The sequence below is a fragment of the Phyllopteryx taeniolatus genome, chromosome 3 (genome assembly GCF_024500385.1).
Source record: "Phyllopteryx taeniolatus isolate TA_2022b chromosome 3, UOR_Ptae_1.2, whole genome shotgun sequence".
NCBI classification, from domain to species: Eukaryota; Metazoa; Chordata; class Actinopteri; order Syngnathiformes; family Syngnathidae; genus Phyllopteryx; species Phyllopteryx taeniolatus.
This window is the reverse complement of record NC_084504.1, coordinates 21,503,855-21,521,685: the sequence shown is the minus strand read 5'-3', so window position 1 is coordinate 21,521,685 and position 17,831 is coordinate 21,503,855. Positions and strand designations below refer to the sequence as shown.

At 40.8% G+C, this 17,831-nt stretch overlaps 1 protein-coding gene across 3 annotated transcripts in view; it reads right to left on the bottom strand.

Moving 5' to 3' along the window:
- ikbkb (inhibitor of nuclear factor kappa B kinase subunit beta) overlaps window positions 1–14,481 on the bottom strand; it is a 96,145-nt gene extending 81,664 nt beyond the window's left edge. For all 3 annotated transcript variants that reach the window (XR_009787725.1, XR_009787726.1, XM_061767573.1), the window contains exons 1-5: window positions 14,343–14,481; window positions 12,655–12,792; window positions 6,935–7,029; window positions 3,725–3,845; window positions 3,091–3,160 (exon numbers count right to left, since the gene is read on the bottom strand). Coding sequence is in view for 1 of the 3 variants with exons in the window: in XM_061767573.1 (XP_061623557.1) it covers window positions 3,091–3,160; window positions 3,725–3,845; window positions 6,935–7,029; window positions 12,655–12,759 (391 nt within the window). In the remaining 2 variants the exon portion in view is untranslated. The remainder of the gene's footprint in view (window positions 1–3,090; window positions 3,161–3,724; window positions 3,846–6,934; window positions 7,030–12,654; window positions 12,793–14,342) is intronic.
- Window positions 14,482–17,831: the final 3,350 nt, after the last annotated feature.

The following is a 17,831-nucleotide window of genomic DNA, read 5'->3' as shown; positions in this document are numbered from 1 at the left end:
CAGAGATACTCAATTGGGTTTAAGTCAGGTCTCTGGCTGGGCCATTCAAGAACAGCCACAGAGTTGTTCTGAAGCCACTCCTTTGTTATTTTAGGTGTGTGCTTAGGATCATTGTCTTGTTGGAAGGTGAACCTTTGGCCATCTCTGAGGTCCTGAGCACTCTGGAGGAGGTTTACGTCCAGGATATCCCTGTACTTGGCTGCATTCATCTTTCTTTCGATTGCAACCAGTCGTCCTGTCCCTGCAGCTGAAAAACATCCCCACAGCATGATGCTGCCACCACCATGCGTCACTGTTGGGACTGTATTGGACGGGTGATGAGCAGTGACTGGTTTTCTCCACACATACCGCTTAGAATTAAGGCCAAAAAGTTCTATCTTGGTCTCATCAGAACAGAGAATCTTATTTCTCACCATCTTGGAGTCCTTTTTTTAGCAAACTCCATGCGGGCTTTCATGTGTCTTGCACTGAGGAGAGCCTTCCGTCAGGCCACTCTGCCATAAAGCCCCGACTGGTGGAGGGAGGGCTGCAGTGATGGTTGACTTTCGAGAACTTTCTCCCATCTCCCGACTCCATCACTGGTGCTCAGCCACAGTGATCTTGGGGTTCTTCATTACCTCTCTCACCAAGGCTTTTCTCCCCCGATTGCTCAGTTTGGCCGGACGGCCAGCTCTAGGATGGGTTCTGTTCGTCCCAAACGTCTTCCATTTAAGGATTATGCAGGCCACTGTGCTCTTCGGAACCTTAAGTGCAGCAGAATTTTTTTTTTGTAACCTTGGCCAGATCTGTGCCTTGCCACAATTCTGTCTCTGAGCTCTTCAGGCAGTTCCTTTGACCTCATGATTCACATTTGCTCTGACATGCACTGTGAGCTGTAAGGTCTTATATAGACAGGTGTGTGGATTTCCTAATCAAGTCCAATCAGTATAATCAAACACAGCTGGACTCCAGTGAAGGTGTAGAACCATCTCAAGGATGATCAGAAGAAATGGACAGCACCTGAGTTAAATATGAGTGTCACAGCAAAGGGTCTGAATACTTATGGCTGTGTGATATTTCAGTTTTTCTTTTTTAATAAATCTGAAAAAAAATTCAACAATTCTGTTTTTTTCTGTCAATATGGGGTGCTGTGTGTACATTAATGATTAAAAAAATGAATGTAATGATTTTAGCAAATTTAAGGGGGTCTGAATACTTTCCGTACCCACTGTACAACTTTTATCTAAGTATCCTCCAGAGAAGCAAGTTTCTAAGAAATGGACTCATATTTTGATCAGACTAAGGCCTATTTTGGGTTTCAGAAAATTGGCTCCAGGGTTAATATTTTCCCGAACTCTGCTTGCCATATACAAACCCCAATTCCAATGAAGTTGGGACGTTGTTTAAAACATAAAAACAGAATACAATGATTTGCAAATCCTTTTCAACTTATATTCACTTGAATATACTACAAAGACTTGATATTTAATATTAAGACTGATTAACTTAGTTTTACTTTGCAAATATTAACTCATTTTGGAATTGATGCCCTCACCACATTCCCAAAAAGCTGGGACAGGGGCATGTTTACCATTGTGTTACATCACCTTTCCTTTTAACAACACTCAATAAGCGTTTGGTAACTAATTGTTGAAGCTTTGTAGGTGGAATTCTTTCCCATTCTTGCTTGATGTACAACTTCAGTTGCTCAACAGTCTAGGTTCTTGATGTTGTATTTTGTGCTTCATAATGGGCCACACATTTAAATGGGAGACAGGGTGAAGTGTTGACAGGCCAGTCTGGTACTTGCACTCTTTTACTACGAAGCCACGCTGTTGTAACACGTGCAGAATGTGGCACATCGTTGTTGTTCCTACATCATTGGGCATAACTTTGAAATTGGACATAACATAATTTTGGTGACAAAGATGGACCTTCACTTAATGCTGCTTAATGCCGCCAGTCATGTGGTTCCAGTGGTAGGAATATTTTAAGACGAGCGCTGATTGAAATCGTCAAATTTAGCGAGGCTAACCACTATTCTCATTCACAACCTGCCTATTTTTGTACTCTCAGACTTGCGCAGATGACATGAAGACTGAGTTGCCTTGTTGGCCCAACATTTCGCTAATACACAGAGCATTATAGTCCGGCGACGGCAGCAGACGGGCGAATCTAAAGTCCTCTATAAATTGGCAGATTGGAAAACGAGAGGCCAAAACATGCCATCAGCCGTTAGTCCTCTTCAAATGTTGATGCAGAGGAGTAAGTCGACTCGTCTACTAGTTGACTATTCGGTTCAACCCTTATTAGGTACATGTGGACATAGCCTGAATTTGGTAAATGAAAGAATAGCCCAAGTGGAAGGAATTTCCAGCCAGTATGTTTTGGTTCTGCACACCCCGAATGCATGTGTGATTTAATGATGGGGTGCCCACAATGTATGGTCTGGTCTTTCGCTGCTGCTGCGGTGTGAGACGACTAGGGGTTAGCTAAAACAAGCATCCACTTGGCATCAAAAACACTGTAAACCAGAAACATGAACGTCACGAAATGCATGCGTCAAAGAGTGAGTAGTGTGTGTGCTGTCGATGAGAATCAGAGCGTGTAAGCATTCTTACTTTATTATCATATTGTTGCGAAGTTGTAAGGGGGTCACGCCTTACCAGGAAAAGCCCATCAGTGTAACAGGAAAGCCCATTCTATGTGCATTGGTGTTTGTGTGTGTGCGTTACTACATATATGAATGAGCCAGACCACATGTGCCTTGGGTCAAGTTTATACATCGGGAGAGCAACTCCACATGTTGCACTGAGTGCTTGTACATTACGAAAGCAACGACGTTGTCCGATGGCTGACGTATGCTTCTGCCTGTGTGTGAGCTGTCGCCATGGTGACTAAGCGCTATGGTTGAGGATCGGTGGTGACATCATGATACAGGTCAAAAGGGCCCCGGTTTTCAAACGACAGGAAGCTAATCATCCTGCCAGCTCACACAGACGCATAATTAATCAAACAATAGTTACACTTTCGCGAAAGTCACTTTGAGGCTGCTGTGGTGATACTCACAAATGTCGCACAATAGAATCAAAACGCTGTGGTGATACTCACAAATGTCGCACAATAGAATCAAAACGGAGCCCTCGCGCATTCCACAGCAGTTCTCCAAGAGGTTCAGATACTGCGGAGGGAAGAGACACAGAGAAGAGTCATGACCATGTCATATGAATCTGTCCTCCTCATGATTTAGAACATGTCCTCATTTTATCGCCATTAGAGAATTTTCCATCCATTTAAGTAATTTTTTTTCATGCACAGGCTTCGATTCCAACACAGAAACACAGTAATGGACTCAAAGCTGTTGATTTTCGTTTTGGGTAAAGCGGGAACAAACTGGTAAATCAGCAAAGGTTTTATTTGACATTTTTAATGATAAACGTCAATCACTCCACTACTGGAAACCTGACCAAGAGGATGAAACTGAACCACAATTTGCCTAACGCTTTCTTTTGCTGTTCATTGGCTTGGTGGTTTATGATGGCTGGTATTTTGTTTTGTCTGGAATAAATAATCTGCATAGCCTCAGGGTGCATACTCACTGGTTTCAGATGTATTAAAAAAAGTTCAAAATTCGCTGACACAAACTCAAAAACTCAGACAAAGTGCACACATTGAGACACGATGCTGCATATCTCTTAATCATTATTGTACAATGACCAGTAGTCATATTTATTTGTTTTTTTACCTTTCTCAGATCCCCTCCTTGGCAGTATTCCATGGCGAGCAGTGGCAGGTCATTGGTGGCTACATGCTTTTGCATCCCCTCAGGAACCTCCCTTGCTGCCACCACATTTACGTGATCCAACCTGAGTGTGTTTTGACAGAAGTCATGAATTTTTCATCTTTTAAATTGTTTCATAAATGCCAGGGACAAGAACAAGCTATATAGTATAAAATCAGTACATACCCTAGTGCGAGAAACATTTCATATGGGGCATGTTTCCCCACAGGCGTCTTTATTAGGGTATTAAAGACACGCAATGAATCTCGCGTGAGTAATCACTTGGCAACAATGGTGAGGAAACCGCCCTTTTAACAGGAAGAAATCTTTAGCAGCACCAGACTTGGGGTGGGGCCACTCTTTACCTCAAACAATACTGGATCCAAAAAGAGATCACTGACTCACAGTAAAGCAAAACAATTAAAGTCACCTCAAGCATCTTGCACTGGAGAGTAGGAGTTCGTCCAGATTAGTCAACTTCACTAGTCCACAGTGATGCCGATGTCGATGACATCGACTAGTCTCTAATCACGTGTTTTTGCCTTGAGGAGGCAGAGCGGCTTGCCGCAACAACTGGCGTGCTTTTATTTTGAAGGCCTGACTTTGCCAGATACATGATGTTTACGCCAATGAAGCCCGAGTAATGCCAAGGGGACAGGAAGGGTCGTTGTTGACTGCAGTTATGAATAAAAGCTTGTAGAATGCACTTTGACGTCTGTTTGAAACCCTTGATACATGATACAACACACACTATCAAAGTGGAAGGAGAGCGGGGAATTACTCCATTGCATACGAAGAGGACTGTGATTATTTGCACTTGTCCACAGGGACACAGACATGAACTCACATACAGATGAAAAGAACTTTAATGACATGAAACATCACATACTAGTAAAAATACCATACCTAAATGACCTATGAAACCTGAGGCTGGACAGGAAGCATCCAAGAGAGGAAACACTATCTCAAGGAACCCTCTGGACCAAGGCACTACCATGGGCCACGGACACTGAGCACCAGCATGGAGCCCCCAGTGCAGCGGCGCAGAAAGTACCCGCATACACAGCAACCGGGGACCCCATGAGACGAAACCATGGCCACAGGCCACCGCAGTTCCCAGCGCAGAGGTCTCCCTCTTGGGAAGCAATGAAAGCACTAAGCCTCGCGCTCGAAAAAAGCAAAGGAGAAACATCAAGATAACAAACCCAAGTTGATACACTGCAGCCACAATAATGTGGAACATGCAATCAGTGCGTGACCGCGAGATTAGCAGGAGACGCTGCAATAATAAGACGCAGGCAGACATCTTCATTTGTCAAATTAGTGAACACTTTTAAAACACGTGTTCAAAAGATAAAGACAGGATGCTCTCACAGGAGCTACTATATGACCTCATGGGGAAGACAGTGTATTTCAATTTAAAAGCACCTTAAAGAACAGGAACACAATCGAAATTAGCAGGCACTTACAAGCTTTTTAAAAATAGAGTATGTCAGAACCCAAGAACATCTCAACCCCAAAATCCATTAAGATCATGTTTTTACAGAATGTGTGCATGTAGAAGTTTGTGGTGTGATTATATAATAGCTTGCCCTGGCACTTTTTGTGCCACAAGTCACAGTGTGGGTTCACGAGAGGTCTGTGGTTGTCTGAGAACAACACACCTTTTGAATTGAAATGTTTTCATGCCTAAAAAGACGTGCTCACAGTCTGAGAGGATGTGATGACACCAAAGTGGAGCACGATGAGGAGGTGGCACAGTATTCTGTCAGAAATAACCACCTAAAGTCCACAAATAACCCTACACCTCCGCACAAACCTATTATAATTCAAATGCCCCATGCGAGTCTTACTATTTCAGGATAGAGGGTTTGTTTTTGAGAAAACAGATGGGGGTGTAACGCTCAAATGTCAAACATGTCATGGAATGCGTCGCAGTGAGTCACAGCAAAGTATTTTCTTTTCTTTTTTAATTCAAACACAGCTCAAGGCAAAGAAACTGAGACGTTGGATGGTAAAAATAAAGAGGAAATCCCTGATTTCTTCACCAGAGGCAAGACAAGTTTGTAAAGCTAGAATGGCATTGCTAAAACTAACATCTTTTGAAATATGGAAATAAAAGTAACACACAATGCTACACACAAATAAAATTGTTGGGAGCTTTCCATTCGTGAAAGGGTTTTATATGATGTTGGTCCATCCTTTACAGCTATAACAGCTTTAACTCTTCTGAAAACGATTCCCGCAATGTTAAGGAGTGTGTGTAGGGAACTTTTAACCATTCTTCCAGAAGCGCATTTATGAGGTCACAGACTGATTGTTCGACGAGAAGGCCTGGCTCTCAGTCTGCACTATAATTCATCCAAAAGGGGTTTTATCAGGTTGAGGTCAGGACTCTGTGGAGGCCCTTCAAGTTCATCTACAGCAAACTCTCTTGTCCATTTCGACCTTGCTTTGTGCACTGGTGCACAGCCATGTTAGACTGGAAGATCTGTACAATCCTGACCGCAACCCGAAAAAAAACATATAGTAATGGCATAATTAAAAATAATTGAAAGAATTAAATCGTTTTTGGCACATTTTTTGCTTCAATTCAATGGACATTGTGCTGCTCCTTCTGGTGTGCGCATAATACAGACGTAGAGACACACACAAAGAAGAGTTTCACAACTGAGTCAGTAAGATGCCGTCATACTAGGCATTTTTCACAAAGGATTAAGATTATATGAATGTCAGTATTGTATGTCTACATGTGTTCGTCCACCATTTGTCTTCAAATATCCATTGTTTAAGTGTTATTCTGCTATTCATTGGCCTGTCTATGACATTTTGCATTGTTCGTTAGCATTAAACTAAACAGACTCTCGTAAGGCAAAGCTATGTGTTTGTTTTAAATACACAATGTTTAATTATCTTTGATTTATGTTTAGTTTGACAGTAAACTTTGAACTTGAAGGCTTTTTTTTGAAGAATTGCCAAACTGCTGCTTGTTGTGAAGTGAGTTGAGTGGAGCTCACTGCAACCATTAAGCGCTTGTATCTCAAATTTTGCTCGCAAGTTAAAAAAACCACCCAAAAGACAATTCTTATCTTGAAATATGAGTAAGTTGGGTCACTCGTATCTCAAGGCACCACTGTTTCTCATGTAGTAACTTTGACACCGAATGAAACTGACCTCTTCATGATCTGGATTTCCAGACACCATCTCTCTTTGTTTCGCTCACTCAGCTCCTGGCGGCACTGTTTGATAGCAATCTGCTCCTCCGTATCCTGCAAACACACAGTGAAAATATACGATTATTAAAGGAAAACTGGCAGGACGCTTGCAAAAAATAAAAGGCTAACCTATAAAACTGATTTGAATTATATATTATTAATAACAGAAGAGGGAAGGCAAGATAATTTTGAGGTGATTTATTATTTATATCAGATGAATGTGATTGCCGGCAGAGAACCAATAACATACTATTTCCATGTAGTTTACAACCCCAATACCAATGAAGTTGGGACGTTGTGTTAAACATAAATAAAAACAGAATACAATGATTTGCAAATCATGTTCAACCTATATTTAATTGAATACACTACAAAGACAAGCTATTTAATGTTCAAACTGATCAACTTTATTGTTTTTAGCAAATAATCATTAACTTAGAATTTTATGGTTGCAACACGTTCCAAAAAAGCTGGGACAGGTGGCAAAAAAGACTGAGAAAGTTGAGGAATGCTCATCAACCACCTGTTTGGAACATCCCACAGGTGAACAGGCTAATTGGGAATAGGTGGGTGCCATGACTGGGTATAAAAGGAATTTCCCTGAATTGCTCAGTCATTCACAAGCAAAGATGGGGTGAGGTTCACCTCTTTGTGAACAAGTACGTGAGAACATAGTCAAACAGTTTAAGGACAATCTTCCTCAACGTACAATTGCAAGGAATTTAGGGATTTCATCATCTACGGTCCATAATATCATCAAAAAGTTCAGAGAATCTGGATAAATCACTGCATGTAAGCGGCGAGGCCGAAAACCAACATTGAATGCCTGTAACCTTCTATCCCTCAGGCGGCACTGCATCAAAAACCGACATCAATGTGTAAAGGATATCACCACATGGGCTCAGGTACAGTTCGGAAAACCAATGTCAGTGAATACAGTTCGGCGCTACATCCGTAAGTGCAACTTGAAACTCTACTATGCAAACCACATTCTGCACGTGTTACAACAGCGTAGCTTCGTAGTAAAAGAGTGAGGGTACTAGACTGGCCTGCCTCCAGTCCAGACCTGTCTCCCATTGAAAATGTGTGGCGCATTATGAAGCGTAAAATACGACAACGGAGACCCCGGACTGTTGAACAGCTGAAGCTGTACATCAAGCAAGAATGGAAAATAATTCCACCTACAAAGCTTCAACAATTAGTGTCCTCAGTTCCCAAAAGTTTATTGAATGTTGTTAATAAAAAAGGTGATGTAACACAGTGGTAAACATGACCCTGTCCCAGCTTTTTTGGAACATGTTGCAGCCATAAAATTCTAAGTTAATGATTATTTGCTAAAAAGAATAAAGTTTATCAGTTTGAACATGAAATATCTTGTCTTTGTAGTGTATTCAATTAAATATAGGTTGAACATGATTTGCAAATCATTGTATTCTGTTTTTATTTATATTTAACACAACGTCCCAGCTTCATTGGAATTGGGGTTGTACAATCCGTCAAAGAAGTGATGAGCAATACAAGTGAACATCCCTCATTCCCTGCTTCTCACGGCATCATCAAGGTTAAACTGCTTCCCGTATCGTGATCTGTGTCCTAACAATAGCGCAGCATTGTCATCCATACAGGAAGAAGGAAGTTTAATCATCAGCGGTGCCCTCCGTAGGTACTCAATGTTCTGCTTCTGCCAGCCCTTTTTTTTTTAACATCATGAGCTGTGGCAGCACTTCTGTAAGTGACCAGTCTTACTTCCTTCATCGTGATTACATAATAGCCAACTGACAACAGATTCAATGATCATCTTTGGCAATGTTACAGATTATGTTTAAAAGGACTTAACAGTGACTAATTACATCAGTTGAAAAACATTTGAAGAATTGCAACAAGTACTATATGATGAAATTTAGCTGGTCCTATAATACCACAACAGTTTTTCTTGTCCTTACATTTTTTCTCTATAAAAGGAGGTTCAGATTATTGAAGGTTTTATGTGTTAACCTTTCAAAAATACCTCTGATAGCATTGTGAAAGATAATTCTGATTCTGATTATTATGATTTCCATCCCGGCATCCATTTTCTTTTGTTCTTTTCCTCATTAGGGTTAAACTAACTCGGTAAAACTAAGTAAACTTCAACTCGAAGCGGCAATACATAGCTTGTGGTAAAGCTACGTGGTTGTTTTAAATACACATCAAGTAATTCTCTGGTTTATCTTTCATTTGACAGTAAACTTGAACTAGGAGTGGCATTAAACAGCTTGAAGCCTCTTTTTTTGAAGAATTGTTCACTGCCGAACTGTTGCTTGTTCTGCAGTGATTTTGAGTTCACGTCCACAATACATCCATCTATTTTCTTTAGCGGTTATCCTCAATAGGGTCCCGGGCTGCTGGAGCCTATCCCAGCAATCTTCGGGCGGGAGGCGGGGTATACACTGAACCGGTCGCCAGCCAATCGAAGGGCAATTTCGAGTCTTCAATCAACCTACATGTTTTTGGGATGTGGGAGGAAACAGGAGTGCCCGGAGAAAACCCACCGAGGCACGGGGAGAACATGCAAACTACACACAGGCAGGGCCGGGATTTGAACCCCGGTCCCCAGAACTGTGAGGCAGATGTGCTAACCAGTCGTCCACCTTGCCGGCGTCCACAATACAATCAAAGCAAAAAAAAACATCCGAAAGACAACTCGTATCTGGTTACTCGTACCTCAAGACACCTCTGTAATTCTTTTAAAACATGGTTAGTAGTCACATTTCCAGCAAAACAGGCAGCACTAGTACTGAAATTCTTTGCTATTTTGTACCGAGTTATTCCTCAGTCTGTTTTTAAATATTTACAGTAGATACCGTACAAACTGTTGAAAGTAAGAAAAGCTCTTATCATGTAATGTGCTCAACATATTACACACCTGAGAGTGACTAACACAAGCAAAGCACAGTCATAAAGAGAGGAAGAGGAAGGTTCGCTAAGAGTGTGCTCATACTTCCATATTCTACATCCCATAATGCGCTCACCCTATGACTAGGAGTGATGTCACTATTCTGAGTTCTATCAGATTATATCCTCCAGAAGAGAAACACTTCTTCGGTGTGATGTCAAAGTATTTACTGAAACAAATCTCCTTTCCTTAGGAGCTAAGCACAAATATAAACAGTTTGTTTAACTAGGGATGTGAGAAAAAGGTCAAAGTTTCCTTGTAAGCAGCGCAACCAGATTTACTAGGAAGCACCAGGACAATGCCAGGAAACTCCCGTCTGAATGCAGATGATGCTTTATTGGACAATATACACTAACTGTCGGCTCAATGAATAATTATAGCATAAAAAGAGAATGAAAGTGTGTATGGCACCTTTACCACAACATCAGGTACAACTACACAATCTAAAAGTGGGACTCCAATAAAAGAGGTCCATCCACAATCTTCTCTTACAAAGATTGTATTGTCCAGTTTTGATTTACACCGTCAGGTATTAATGTAACAATGTTTATTATTGTTGTTGTAGTTAATGTAACTGCATTGCATAATAATAAAAGCTGTTTCTAATATTGACAGTGTCAATGGGTCGAATTAGATATGATTTACGAAATGATTGAAAAACATTCAACAAGTTCACCAATAACACTTTTGTCAGAACAAGTACGAATACACGTACTTACATTTGAGTACTGACCAATGCTGAGTACTGGGTAACGCTGTTACGCCTTGCAATTGTGGTGAAAATGTGTTTTATTTTGATCAAATGTTGTTCAAAAACACAAAACAAACTCAAAAACAGTATAACACTTTTTAGAGTAACCATGTGTCATTACTGACATTTTAACATCCAACTGCATGTCTTTCGAACAGTCTTGCCACAGATTTCACTTAAATATAGCCTGTAACACAAGACGTTTCAGTTACAGTATGTTGTGTGTAAGTCCAAACACTAGGGAGCACAATGTAAAAGGAGAAGAGTAAATAACATACGTAGAAGAACCAAGAGTCTGGTGGATATAAACATAGGATGCCATGTTACCTCTGTGTTCTAACTGCAAAATAAAGCGAGTGAAAAGAAATACAAGATTGCTTCTTGAGAATCCTACAAGTTATAAAATAAAACTGTGACAGCAGAACTGTAGCGATACTTTATTACACCACTGCTTACTTCTCCTTACTCGATGTGCCACAACACGTCGCCACTGTCGCAGCTGGCTTGACTAGAACCGAGCAGCGTAGATCAGTGTGGCTGATGGGGCTCGCGAAACTCGGTGCTTTGCCACCTGAGCAGAGTTCATCAGACATTTTGCGGCACATAATTTGCAAAAACTGCTTTCATCCGTGTCCTTAAAGTATCTCCACACGGCTGATGTGGCTCACATGTACCTGTAAGGTACTGTATATGTCATCCTGGTGAAGTGGTATCGGTTTCACAGTATCAGAGCAATTTTACAAGTCCAGACGTCCAGCATCGATGCATCCCCAGTCAGAAGCTGTGTAAGTCAAACCAAAGTTTCATCCTGATTTTATCCAGGTTGCACATTTGGAAACTGTTTAACATGAAAAGTCCCGTTTGCAAATCTCATCAGATGATGTTGTAATTTAATGTGTTGGGCTTTATAATTGTTACTGGATATTCCTTTTTCCTGGATCCAGATGCACTGTTAGTTGTGGATGTACAAACCCCAAATTCCAATTTGGGACATCATAATAAAAACAGAATACAATGATTTGCAAATCCTTTTCAACCTATATTCAATTGAATACACTACAAAGACAAGATATTTCATGTTGAAAATGATTAAAAAAATAATTGTGCAAATGGATATTGTTACAAAAAAGTTGGGACTGGGGTAACAGAAGACTGGGAATGTTGAGGAATGCACAAAAAAACCTGTTTGGAACATTCCACAGGTGAGTAACATGATTGGGTATAAAAGGAGCATCCCCGAAAGGCTGAGTTGTTCACAAGCAAGGATCTGGCGAGGTTCACCACTTTGTGAGCTGCGTGAGCACATAGTCCAAAAGTTTAAGAACAACATTTCTCAACGTAAAAATTGCAAGGAATTTAGGTATTTAATCATCTACGGTTTATGATATCATCAAAAGATTAAAAGAATCTGGAGAAATCTTTACAAGAAAGCGGCTAGGCCGAAAACCACCATTGAATGGCCGTGACCTTCCATCCCTCAGGCGGCACTGCATTCAAAACTGGTATCACGGTGTAAAGGAAATTGCCACTGGCAGTTGACGCACTTTGTTGCTACAGCTACAAATACGAGTTAAAACTCTACCATGCAAAGCCAAAACCATATATCAATGACACCCACAAACGCCACCGGCTTCTCCTGGCCCAAGCTCATCTGAGATGGACTGACGCTAAGTGGAAAAGTGTGCTGTGGTCTGACGAGTCCACGTTTAAAATTGTTTTTGGAAATACTGAACGTCGTGTCCTCTGGGCCGAAGAGGAAAAGGACCATCTGGATTATTATCAGCGCAACGTTAAAAAAACAGCATCTGTGATGGCATGAGGTTGTGTTAGTGCCCATGGCATGGGTAACTTGCACATCTGTGAAGGCACCATTAATGCTGAAAGGTTGCTCTTGTGTTGCATGTCATTAGACTGTGCAAGTGTACCTAATGATGTGGCATTTTTACAGCAACACGTGTGACCGGAGATGGTGAGATGCTCCAACAATGCAAACCTTATTTTGCCATCTAGTGACATTCCCAAAGCCTCCGGTCCCCAGGCCTTCCTTCAGCTCCCAGGGCCCACAGCTCTGTGGCTGATGAAGGGGGGCACGGTTCATGGCCTCTATCAGGACTCCAGCAATTGGCGACACCTGCAGGGAAATTAAGCATTTATACCGAGGCTGCTGGATTGTGGCAATACAGGTTAATGTGTAATCCTGCCGCTGGAGATGTTACGGTAACAAATAAGTTCTAAATGTCACTCAAGTACATATACTGTATGTACTGTTCATACGGTTGCAAAAAAATAAACCCTTTGGAATTCCCTGGATTCTGCACAAGTTGGTCATAAAATATGTTTTGATCTATCGCTAAGTCATATAAATAGACAAAACACAGTCTTCCTAAACTAGTTACCATACAAATAATTATAGAGGTGCCTTGAGATATGAGTGACTTGACTTGTGAGCAATTGTTCGGATGATTTGCGAGCATAAACTTGAAATATGAGTGCTATATGGTGGCAGTGAACTCAACTCATGTCACAAAAAGCAGCTGTTTGGCATGTAGAATTAGTGAGCAATTCTTAAAAAATGTGGCTTTAAGCTGTTTACTGTCACTCTCAGTTGACGTTTACTGTCAAATTAAATATAAAACTGAGAGAATTACATGTGTATCGAAAACAACCACATAACTTAGCCTTATAGGTCCACTAGTGTGATGCTAATGCCAACACATTATGGGAAAAAAATAGCATCTCTATAGTGCAGTTTAACCCTTTAAGCAATAGATATTTGAACACAAATTTGGGGCAAGACATGTAGACACCTAATATAACAATACTCATGGGCATATAGTCTTTATCCTCCGCAAAGAATTACTAATGTTAGTGCTGAGGAGTTATGACATCTCCTCTGTCTCCATGTATGTATGTATGTTTTTTATCATGTACAATAAATAGTATGTACTATTTTTTCCTCATTAAAATACACTTAAACAATTTTTATTTGTATTATTTATTTTAGGGGGTGGGGGGCTTAATGTATGTAAATCGCAGATGGTTGGGGGTGCCATATCACTTTTATATATCTTTTCAGCCTACAGCATACAAACTAATTACTTTTACCTAATTAACGATTAAATTCTAAAGCTAATAAATTAATACTCAATTCAATTAATGTAACAATATGCTTATTACTGTGCCTGTCCTAGCTATAGTTTGCAGTTTCGATGGAACTGAGCACTGTTTTTTTTTTTTACCTTTATTGTAGATTTATGTATGCTTCCCCAAAAAATTACAAACAGCTTTCAATGCAAACTACAACCACAAAAAACATGTTACGTTAACAGTGTTACTCAAAAGTGAGCACTATTTACTATTATTACTTTTGCAAAGGCAGAATGTTTCAAAGAGATCTTGAACTGAATGCTATTAAGAGTGTGGAAATGTACCTAATGAATTGGCCGGTGAATGTGCAGCTCTACAATAAGTAAACTACAGGTCAGAACTGACACAAAATGTTTATAAATGAACTTTGTATGCACCTTTCATCATTTTAAACTATGATAACAAGTATGTAACAGCATGTGAATCGGGCAGAAAAGTATGTTGTTACTGTATTACAGTACAATGTATCACTAAAATTCTCGTCCCGTTTCGTGCACACAATCAAAATTATTGTCGATGAAACACGACGCCTACCTGTTATCTGATAGTCGCCGGAGACTATTAAACGAGTAAAAGTCCACAGTTTGAGTCTAAGTTAGTTAGAGCGCTGAAAACTCTCCACTTGAAAGTTACACTTCCTGATTGCGAGGTTTCCTGTAAACCTGCAGGCTCCGCCCACATGGGGGTAGTCACGTGACCTGTTTTAGATGACTGTTGTCTGTCAATGTTGTGAAAGATGATGTTTTACCAATATATACTCCAAATATGCCAATAGAAGTACAGTATATTATTTATAGAACTGAGGGCAGCACAGTGGCATGTGTGTCGTACGTCTGCCTTGCGGTTCTGAGGTTCTGGGGTTGACTCTCTTCCGGTGTGGAGTGTGCATGTTCTCATCTGCTTGCGAAGATTAATAGTTGTGATTTCCCCCAGAGGAATGTTATGACTGTAAAACAAACAAACAAACAAGAAGAAGAAGAATCACCTTTTATTGTCATGAACATGCATGCATGCACATGAAATATGTTCTCTGCATTTAACATTTGAGGGAAATTGTTGCTTGGCAAGAGGTTTTTCTGTCCCAGACTGCAGTTCAGTCCAGTGCAGACTTTCCCTGGCTTTGCGCAAACGCCTGCTCATGAGGGTCGGTGTTTTAATCAGTGGGGCTAGTTGCAGGCCTGGTGGTGTGGTTTATCAAGGACAGATCCTGTTTTGAAAAACTCGCCTTGGATAGCGTAAATAGTACTATGTGTTGGAGCACTGTGACGGCCATCAAACTTTTCAAACCGCTGAACTGCAGTCTGACAGAAAAACTTCTTGCCATGCAGCAATTCTGGAACACTGATCCAATGTCAGGCGGCACGGTGGCCCGACTGGTTATAGCGTCAGCCTCACAGTTCTGAGGACCCGGGTTCAATCCCCCGCCCCGCCTGTGTGGAGTTTGCATGTTCTCCCCGTGCCTGCGTGGGTTTTCTCCGGGCACTCCGGTTTCCTCCCACATCCCAAAAACATGCATTAATTGGAGACTCTAAATTGCCCATAGGCATGACTGTGAGTGTGAATGGTTGTTTGTTTCTATGTGCCCTGTGATTGGCTGGCAACCAGTTCAGGGTGTACCCCGCCTCCTGCCCGATGACAGCTGGGATAGGCTCCAGCACGCCCGCGACCCTAGTGAGGAGAAGCGGCTCAGAAAATGGATGGATGGATGGATGATCCAATGTCAATTGGGATTAATATGCTTACAAAAACTACAAAGACTAAGCCAGTGGTGTCAAAGTCATTTTTGCCGCGGGCCATATACAGCCTAAGCTGTCAAATGCTGATGGCCTCACATTGGTTTAGATGATACCTGAAGCGAAATAGAAAAAAAAGGAAGTGTATATGGACTTTTGGGACACCCTCTAGAATGTTAAAAACAAATTGAATATAATCAGAAGCCATGGAAAGTTTGGGCATGCAACTGTTGTTCAATTTACTGTATGTTAGGAGATTTGGTGAAAACATTTTTATATCTTGTAAGAAGAAGAAGTGAAGAAAAAATTTAATTTTCTTACATATATATATATTTTTCTAATATGAAAAGAACAAATCCATTTAGAAAGCAACATAAAGTAGATGCACTAGATTTGCTTTAGGTGGCCAAAATAAATGTAGAGTAAATGAATACTTGAATCAATCTGTGAGTTGTTGAACTTCTTGGAACCACAGACATGAAGACAATGCACAGCAACACAACCACCACAGCCTTTATAGCACCACAGCATCTGGGCAGCAGATAATGTTGAACTGCACTCTGATAGTTCATGTGAAATAACTCCAAAAAGATAAGCCTGCTATCTGTTTTGGTGCCTGAGCATGACATCCTACATAACTTCCATCTGGTATCGTGCAGAAGAAATGTAATATTTGTCTAGATGCTCATCACGAAGAGGGAGTGCTAATGGAATACAGACGGAAACAAACAACCTCCGCCCATCACAGTTAGTTTATATGGACATTTTATATAGTTAACTGACAGTAAACAAAGAACATTTATCAACACAGCACCAATTTATACTCAAACATGTGGGCCATTCTGGAGGCAGATTTCCTCAGGAAGAAGAGGATTGCATGAAAAAAAGAGATTGTGGTTGTGACAAATAACTCCTGGTGTTAAGTGGGTTCATCAGACTGGCATAGAGTCGAGAAGAACAACAAGCTCAGCAAAGCACCAGAGGTCACAGACAGATGGAAAATGAATCATAACATCCATCCATCCATCCATTTTCAACACCGCTTATCCTGGTTAGGGTCACGGGGCACAGGAGCCTATCCCATCCGACTTGGGGCAAAAGGCAGACTACACCCTGAACCGGTCGCCAGTCAGTCACAGGGTACATATAGACACAGACAACCATCCGCAATTACATTCACACCATCACTGAGTGGGAACTGAACCCACGCTGCCCCCACTAAAGTCAGGTGAGTGTACCACTACACCATCAGTGACTAGTCATAACATTATCATGCATTTTAGGATAAGAAAGCAAATAAATGCCTGTTGATCCTCTAACAGGCAACACTAATGACAGTACGTAACAATTCATTTTACGTACAGTACTCCTGCATTAGGTACACCTGCACAGTCCAATTCAAAAGCCATACCATTCTACAGTATTCTGCCTAGAATGAGGTTAGCAAGCTCATTAAGGCGGTGAGGAAAGCACACTCTGTGGTTGGACTAGAGATGGATAACGTAGAGACCGTGACTGAGAGGAGGATGAAGGACAAAATTAGAGCCATTTTGAACAAATCCTCTCACCCTCTCCATGACGAATTGTGCTCATTATTACCCAGGAGCAGAAGTGAAAGCTTTAAACTCTCCTTTCGGCCCACCGCCATCAGAGGACCACCCTCATTTACAGAGCATTTGTTGATATTGAGTTCCAGTACAGCCCTCCGGATAGACTTTCCCTGGCTTTGCGCGAATGCCTGCTCTAAGAGTTCAGTGTTTTTATCACTGGTGCTGTTAGCAGGCCTTCTCCCGGGTGGTTTATTAAGAACAGATATTGCTTTGAGAAATTTGCCATTCCAAATAATACCTGAAACAAAATAGAACAAAGGAAGTATATGGTGACTTTTGGCACACACTGTGTAAAGTGTTTTTCTTACATATTTGTATTCTTTTTTTTAACAATCTGCTGTGTGCCGCTTTAATTTCACTGTGGGGATAATCCATCCATCCGTTTTCCACTGCACATTTTTTTCTAATTAGGGTCACGTGTGAGCTGGAGCCTATCTCAGCTGACTTCGAACCCTTCCAATGTGGCACCCTAGGTGAGATTTTTTTTTTATGGCACCCCCAACCATCTGCGATTTACATACATTAAGCCTACAAAAAGATTGAATAACATTGTTTTTAGCATTGTCTTTTTAAGAAATGATGAATTTTTAAGATCAGATGTTGCCCAGTAATAAATGAATAAAAATAAAATATAAATATAGAGTAAAATGTATAATATTTCTTTTTACAATTTAAAATAT